This window comes from Hemiscyllium ocellatum, chromosome 4, assembly GCF_020745735.1.
Source record: "Hemiscyllium ocellatum isolate sHemOce1 chromosome 4, sHemOce1.pat.X.cur, whole genome shotgun sequence".
NCBI lineage: Eukaryota > Metazoa > Chordata > Chondrichthyes > Orectolobiformes > Hemiscylliidae > Hemiscyllium > Hemiscyllium ocellatum.
Window position 1 is genome coordinate 83,652,422 of NC_083404.1, and position 8,248 is coordinate 83,660,669.

General features: G+C 39.7%; 1 protein-coding gene across 1 annotated transcript in view; it reads left to right on the forward strand.

Moving 5' to 3' along the window:
* The window catches only part of dnaaf11 (dynein axonemal assembly factor 11), a 73,063-nt gene extending 66,024 nt beyond the window's left edge, over positions 1-7,039 (forward strand). Inside the window, exon 12 of the mRNA XM_060823551.1 lies at positions 6,807-7,039. Within this exon, the coding sequence (XP_060679534.1) occupies positions 6,807-6,993 (187 nt within the window). The 3' untranslated portion in view covers positions 6,994-7,039. The remainder of the gene's footprint in view (positions 1-6,806) is intronic.
* The last annotated feature ends 1,209 nt before the right edge of the window (positions 7,040-8,248 follow it).

Below are 8,248 nucleotides of genomic sequence, written 5' to 3' on the forward strand. Positions count from 1 at the left end.
TCAGGTCAGGCAGGGTGTCTGTGTGGTTCAGCGGGGTTCAGTCAGGAGAGTTGTATAGGTAGACAGGTATATTATTGCTGATTGAAGGTTCAGTTTCATTATTACCCTAGGGTTAAAACAAATTTTAATTCTATTATTGTTCCTGAATAACTATTATGCCTATCTGTTGTAACCCTCTCTAAACTTTCGTGACTCATAGTCAGGGACTTAATCAGAAGGTTCCAGAAGCTGGGTAATTTCCCCAGTGATATTTCAATTTTCGAGGCAATTCCTACAAAGTCAATCGTGCCAGAATTTCCAATGCACAACTCCAATCTACCCTAATACAACCTCTATCTCCCCATTGGAACCCTCTGGTCTTTTGTAAATGGAGAGTGATTACAGAACTGGTACCATGACCAAATTAGCTATGATTCCATCAAATGCTGGAGAAGCTTCAAAACTAAATCCCATGTTTGTGTGTTACCTTGAATAAATCGAATAGGGAACTCAAGAGACACTTCTTACTTAGAATAACTGGGATGATGTTCAATTGAATAAAGGATGAACTAAGTGGCTAGCATAGATGCATTCAGGGATAGGATAGATGAGCACCTGAGGGCAATGTTGTACACATTATATATGTTGATAGAGATAAAGAAGGATATGACGAGGCTTATGAAGTACACAAATACTGGCATAGATAACAAAAACAAATTGCTGGAAAAACTCGGCATGTTTGGCAGCATCTGCGGAAAGAAAACAGAGTTAATGTTTTGGGTCCAGTGACCCTTCTTCAGAATTGAATTGACCTGTTGGTATAAATAGTCTGTTTCTATGCTGCAAATAAGTAATAGTTCTAACTGGAACACCAAGGAATTTTACATCTTGATAGGAAGGAAATCATCACACACAATTCCTGACACCTATTATTAACTTATGGCATTATTCAGTTCCTGCCATAAATGCTTAGCACTACAATTCATGTATTTTGAACTAAACACACAAACTGTTTGTCCCACTTTATATCAGATCATGAAAAATGAGGGAGCTAAATATGTAAAGTTGAATGCTGAATTCAGCAATATTACTAAGAGTACTCCACAGCATCAGAAACCATTCTAGCCACACATTTATTGATTTGAATGCTGTAAAGGTGATCTTAGTGACTGCCTAAAACTGACATTGCTATTTCTCTCTACTGATATCAATGTGAGAGTAAATGTGAGTGCAAAGAATTGGGTTAGGAAATGTGTCCCAGATGCAAATTATCTGTCGTGTTTAAGGAATGAATTGTAGGTACAAATTCAACGTTGTGCAAATGGTGGTAGAAATTGGAGCTCTTGTTTTGCAAATGACAATTGATTTTAGATCAGCTATTCAAGTTGCAACTGAAATTCGTAGATTCTTGTTAAATGAAGATATTAAGGGGTACGGAGCAAAGGTGGGTTTATGGTTTAAAGTCCGGTTGAAGATTTGTAGCTCGGGTGTCCGTTGTTGTGGTTCTGTTCGCCGAGCTGGAAGTTTTTGCTGCAAACGTTTTGTTCCCTGGCTAGGGAACATCATCAGTGCTATTGGAGCCTCCTGTGAAGCGCTGCTTTGATGTTTCTTCCCGTATTTATAAATACCGGAAGAAACATCAAAGCAGCGCTTCACAGGAGGCTCCAATAGCACTGATGATGTTCCCTAGCCAGGGAACGAAACGTTTGCAGCAAAAACTTCCAGCTCGGCGAACAGAACCACAACAATGGGTTTATGGTGTTAGATTGCAGATCTACTGTAATCTTCCGAACTAACTTTTCAAGGATTGAAAATCAGTAAAACCACTTTCTGAAATAAACTGTTTCTTGAGATAATATGACAAGGAATTAAAAGCATATGCCCATTAGCCATATCTTGGAAAAGAAGGAGTTGAAGCTACATATGCTGTTTTAACAACTGCTTGATAACTAGCTGCCTTATGCCACAAGGACAAATGATTGCCCAGCAGAAGAAATTAAGGAGTTAATAGCAGCATTGGCTGTGTTTTGAAGTGACAACTAACACCAAATGTACAATGGAACAGAGAAGCTACTCCAGATAAAAAGACAAGCTACAAACTTGATGACTTCAGAAATCTAGTCAGTGATGTGGATGAATGGATCTACACGATCATTGATAAACTCACACCACAGATTTCACAAGACAGAAAGTCCTATTAGAATTTAACTTTGAAATTCTTCAGTAGCACTACTCTGGAGAAGCACACCGTACAAGGATCTGGGCATATCAAAGACAAAAGTTGTTGATTGGAATCATAGCTAAATTCCGTCATTAATAGGGTAATAACTAGGTTTGGCTGTGAGGCTTGGTTAGCTTACTTCAGGAGTCTTATTTTGATTGCTGTTTGCAATAAAGTTTAAGTAATTGATTCAGTATTTGATTGTCTGAGAGCTTTCTTAATAAGTAGCTGAATTAAAGGTAGCTTGTGGTAATTTACAGACAATAGGCCATAATCTCATTTAATAGTGAGAGAGGGTGGAAAGGCAAGTGGCCTATTCTGTTCCTATGTTAGGCTTCTTGAATATGCTGATAAGTGACCAACGGCTTGTTTTGAGATTCACACCTGAAATGACATTATCCTGATAGCAAATGCACATACAGTCTAGAACAGTGCTCCTTAAGTAAATTGCTATTAAAAATTGTACTTTTTCTTTTTAATAATTCCTTTTAATTTAAAACTCTTGACAGGAATTAAATATGTGAGCTGTCCACTTCTGCTTAGTGCTTCTGAAGTGCTTACCACCTCAGACTCAAGTAAGTTTTGTTTTCTGGCTGGTACTGTCTTAACCAGCCAAGCAGAACTATAGTGATTCCTTCTTAGGCTTTAATAAACATATTCATTTTGAGCATGTTGATATAGGCTTTTGCCAAGCCAATTTTCATGAATGACATTTAGGCCAAATGAAACAAATTTTTTAATATATAAACAGGCAGTACAAGAAAACTACTTGACGCACCAATTTTAAATGGATGGTAGAAAGCAATGGAAAGTGTTTTTAAAAAAACATTTGAAGCGTTAATATCAATTTTCTTATTTTGCTCTAATCTTTTGCGAATTAATTTGTTAAACTATATAGCTAAAATATAACTAAATTAATGCTCCGATATTCAGTATGATTTTCCTGTGTTTCATGTAAATAATGTTTATGACATGAAAAAGCCAAAACGCTATAATCAATATCACTCTGAAACTGATTGCACACAAAGTTATCCCAAGGGCTTTGCAAAACAGGCAGATCCTTAAAGATGGCACCTATGAGTTGTCACTCCTAATACAAACAACCAGTTCAGTACAGTATCTAACTGACTGACTATATTGAGTGAATTGTCCATTGGGAAGTCATTAATAAACTTATGTTGTCTTTTTTTAAAAATATCCAATTATTGACATTCTTACTTCCAAGTGATACTAAATGAAAAAGACATACTGGAAAGATCAGGAGGCATGAGATACTTGCCATATCTTGCATGATGCTTCTAACTACCCACGGAAACTCCGGGAAACGTATTAAACTGTATTCTTAAGGAATTGGCTTTGCAGGATTCTGAAATAAATTTCAGATCTATTTCATGTGGTGCAAAAACATAAGCTATTTTGTAGCCATAAATGCAGTATTATCCATAGCAGGAAATGTATTAGAGCACTTCTTGATTTATAATCCCTGTATCTAGTGTGAGGGTAATCTATGTATCAGCAAATAAAGTTTTGTAACAAGTTATTGATACATCAATCTTCCATTTCTATTCTAATGACTATTATCTGAAGTATGACTGTACTACTATGGCTTAGATTGTGTTATTTAAAGAACTGGGACTCACCCAATATTATTTCCGGCTAACAAAATGAAATTTCCAGGTGGTAAATTGACATTTGGTATTTACAAATAGTAAGGAGAGGGAAGAAGATTTCTGTATTGGGTTGCCCTGACTTATTGACACTTAATTTCATGAACTTTTCAGCAGCCTATTAATGATAAATTTTACACTACTGTTCCTAATTGACTACCTTGTCACCTTGTAAGAGAAGATAATATTGGTTTTCATGTCTTAGTGAAAAGGAATTAACACCTGGATAGACGTTAGCCTATCGTCTTGGTGAAGTCTTTGTAGGTTCTTCCCTTTTCCAATGCTCAAGCAAAGATTTCAAAGGGCTGCAAAAGCTGAGTCATTGGATAATAGTGCCTGATCCCCCCTCGAGTTCAAGTCCAATTGTACGTAATGTATGCAATGATGTCATGGAAGCAGAGTATACGTGACAAAATAAAATTTCGGCTGATATGCCAATTCTGACTATAAATTTCTTGGTTGTTACTATGTTGTACAGCAACAACATAATAATTGTCTATCACCCTTCTTATCAACAATAATATTTTAGAATATGCAAGTCATAGTGTCATAGAGATGTACAGCACAAAAACAAATCCTTCGGTCCAACTCGTCCATGCCGACCAGCTATCCTAAACTCATCCAATCCCATTTGCCAGGACCCGGCTGTATTCTTCTAAACCCTTCCTATTCATATACCCATCCAGATGTCTTTTAACTGTTGTAATTGCCTCTTCCTCTTCCACTGGCAGCTCATTCCATACACGTACCACCCTCTGCATGAAAAGGTTGCCCCTCAGGTCCTTTTTAAATTTTACCCCTCTCCCCCTAAACCTATGCTGTCTAGTTCTGGACTCCCCCCATCCCGGAGAACATGTCAGTGCTGCACAGGCCCTTCAGCCCTTGCTGTTGCACCAAGCTGTGAAACCAATCTGAAGCCTATCGAACCTATACTATTCCATTCTCATCCATATGCCTGTCCAATGACCATTTAAATGCCCTTACAATTGGCGAGTCTACTACTATTGCAGGCAATACATTCCACACCCGTACTATTCTCTGAGTAAAGAAACTACCTCTGACATCTGTCCTATGTCTATCACCCCTCAATTTAAAGCTATGTCCCTTCATGCTAGCCATCGCCATCTGAGGAAAAAGGCTATGACTGTCCAACCTATCTAACCCTCTGATTATCAGACCTTGTCTGTTTGTCCTATCCATGCCCCTCAGGATTTTATAAACTTCTAAAAGGTCACCCCTCAGTCTCTGACACTCCAGGGAAAACCGCCTCAGCCTATTCAGCCTCTCCCTACAGCTCAAACCCTGCAACCCTGGCAAAGTCCTTGTAAGTCTTTTCTGAACCTTTTCAAGTTTCATAATATCCATCTGATAGGAAGGAGACCAGAACTGCATGCAATATTCCAAAAGTGGCCTAACCAATGTCCTGCACAGCTGCAGTATGACCTTTCAACTCCTATATTCGCTGTTCTGAGCAATAAAGAAAAGCATACCAAACAGCCTTCTTCACTATCCCATCTACCTGCAACTCCATTTTCAAGGAACTATGACGCCCAAGGTCTCTGTTCAGAAATGCTACCCAGGACCTTACCATTAAGTGTATAGGTCCTGCTCTGATTTGTCTTTCCAAAATGGAGCACCTCATGTTTATATAAATTAAACTCCATCTGCCACTCCACAGCCCATTGGCCCATCTGATGAAGATCCCATTGTACTCTGAGGTAACTTTCGCTGTCTACAACACTTCCAATTGTGATGTCATCTGCAAACTTACTAACGATACCTCCCTATGTTCACATCTGAGTCATTTACATGAATGATGTAAAGTAGAGGACCCAGCACTGATTTTTGTGGCACACCACTTGTCACAGGCCTACAATCTGAAAAGCAACCCTCCACCACCACTCTCTGTCTTCTACCTTTGAGCCAGTTCTGTATCCAAATGGCTAGTTCTCCCTGTATTCCATCTAATCTCGCTAACCAATCTACCATGAGGAAGCTTGTTGAATGCCCAACTGAAGTCCATGCAGACAGGTCCACCGCTCTGCCGTCATTAATCCTCTTCGTTACTTCTTCAAAAAACCTAATCAAGTTAGACATATTTTCCCATATACAAAGCCATGTTGACTATCCCTAATCAGTCCTTGCCTTTCCAAATATTTGTAAATCCTGTCCCTCAGGATTCCCTCCAACAACTTGCCCACCACCGATGTCAGGTTCACCAGTCTATTGTTCCTCGGCTTTTCCTTACCACCTTTCTTAAATTGTGGCACCACATTAGCCAACCTCCAGGGGGTAGGCGTAAGGGGAGCTGTAGATAAAGGTGGGGAGGGAAGGTGGGGGAGTAGGAGGAGGGGGTATGGTGAGGTGGTGACATAGTGATAGGTGAACTACAGGTAGAGGATATAACCCCGTTGGTTGATAGGAGGAATGAATCCGGTTGGAACCCTTCATTACTCCATAGAACGCTGACGTCTCCACCTCTTGATGCTGCTGTGTTCTTTCAGCCTCTTGCTTATTTACCTTGGATTTCAGCATCTGCAGTTTTGTTTTGTCTCTAACCTCCAATCTTCCGGCACCTTACCTGTGATTATCGGTGTTACAACCAGATGTCCTTTCTTCCATCAACCCTCTGCATTTTTCCAGGCTGGGGATTGACACCAATACAGCAGGGAACTTTTGGCTTGGAGGCAGAAGTGCTATCAACTGATCCACTTGGTCTCCCTTGTCCCGTGTGTGTTTTGGTGTTTTTATATGTAACAGTTTTGAAAATGTAGGCATGCAATGTTTTAAATCAATTTACAGCTATAATGTGTTTAAAATGTAATATGATTCCAGTGGCAGAGCTCGGAATAGTGCAGCAAAACCTACTTAAATGTAGAAGACCAGTAGAGAATTTTAAAGTGTGCAATAATCATATTGAACATCTTATTACTCCACAGAACAACACAACACAGTGAGAAGTTAGAAGTGGATCCAAGCAAGCACCAGTGTGTTGATTTGACGAACATAGTGACAGAGAGGAAATCAGTTGCTCAAGGTCCCATCAAATTCCATCAACTGAAGTTACCAGAAAGAAGCAGTGATGACTTCCAGGACAACCCTGAAGTTCCAGCATTAGTTGATTAAAAATAGCTTTGAATCAGGATCATCTGATTGTAGTGTCATTCCTCTACACAATTCATCTGTAAACTTAACTAAATTGTTAAAACTATATTATGTTTAAGCAGTAATGATCATAAAGATATCCATTACTAGAACTATCTGGCTATGTTGTTTTTACTATTAATTGACAAATGTTTTCCTGTATTAACTAGAGAGAAGCAAATTAGTTTATTTTCTAATATACAAAATGCAAATAGAAAACAGAATTATAAAAATTATTTGGATTAGGAGGTTGAGTAGACCATTTACCCAATCAAGGCTTTGCTGCCTTGAGACTCATGGTTGGTGTGTTGCCTCCCAGGTGCAAGGGTCCATGATGTCTCGGATTGTGACTTTGGGGTCCTGAAGTGAGAGGGTGACCAGCCCCAAGTTGTGGTCCATGTAGGTACCAACAACACAGGTAGAAAGAGGGATAGGGATGGAAGGCAGGATTTGAGGGAGCTAGGGAGAAGCTGAGAGCTTGAACAACAGAGTTTTTATCTCTGGTTTGTTACCCATGCCGCATGATAGCGAGGCAAGGAATAGGAAGAGATATCAGCTGAACACGTGGCTGCAAGGATGGTGCAGGAGGGAGGGTTTCAGACACATGGATAATTGGGGCTCATTCTGGGGAAGATGGAACCTCAACAAATAGGATGGTCTTCACTTGAACCAGAGGTGTATTCAAATCCTGGGCGGGAAATTTGCTAGTGCTATCCAGGTCGATTTAAACTAGCTCAGTAGGGGCATGGGAACCTGAGGTGTAGTTCCAGTGCACAGGAGGATAGAAGTATGGAGGGCATGGACAGGATTTCATGGTCACAGGAATGTGCTGACAGACAGCAAGCTGGTTTGAAGTGTGTTTATTTCAACGCCAGAGTTATCGATGAGGGAAGGGCAATTATAATGCGATTAGGCAATACTTAGGATGCATAGAAAGAGGTAGCAAAATGCAGGGGATGGGGAGAATCGAAATGTGGAGCTTTTTTTAAGGAACAGATATTGCGTGTCCTTGATAGGGATGACCCTGTCAGGCAGGGAGGAAGTGATAAAAGTAAGGGAACTGTGGTTTACTGCAGAAATTGCATCTCTTAAGTGGAAGAAGGTGGTTTATGTGACATTGAGACAAGGTGGTTCAGATGAGGCAATGGAGAGTTACAGATTAGCTAGGAAAGATTTAAAGAGAGAGTTAAGAAGAACAAAGAGAGGACATGAGCAGTCTTGAGCAGGTAGAATAAAG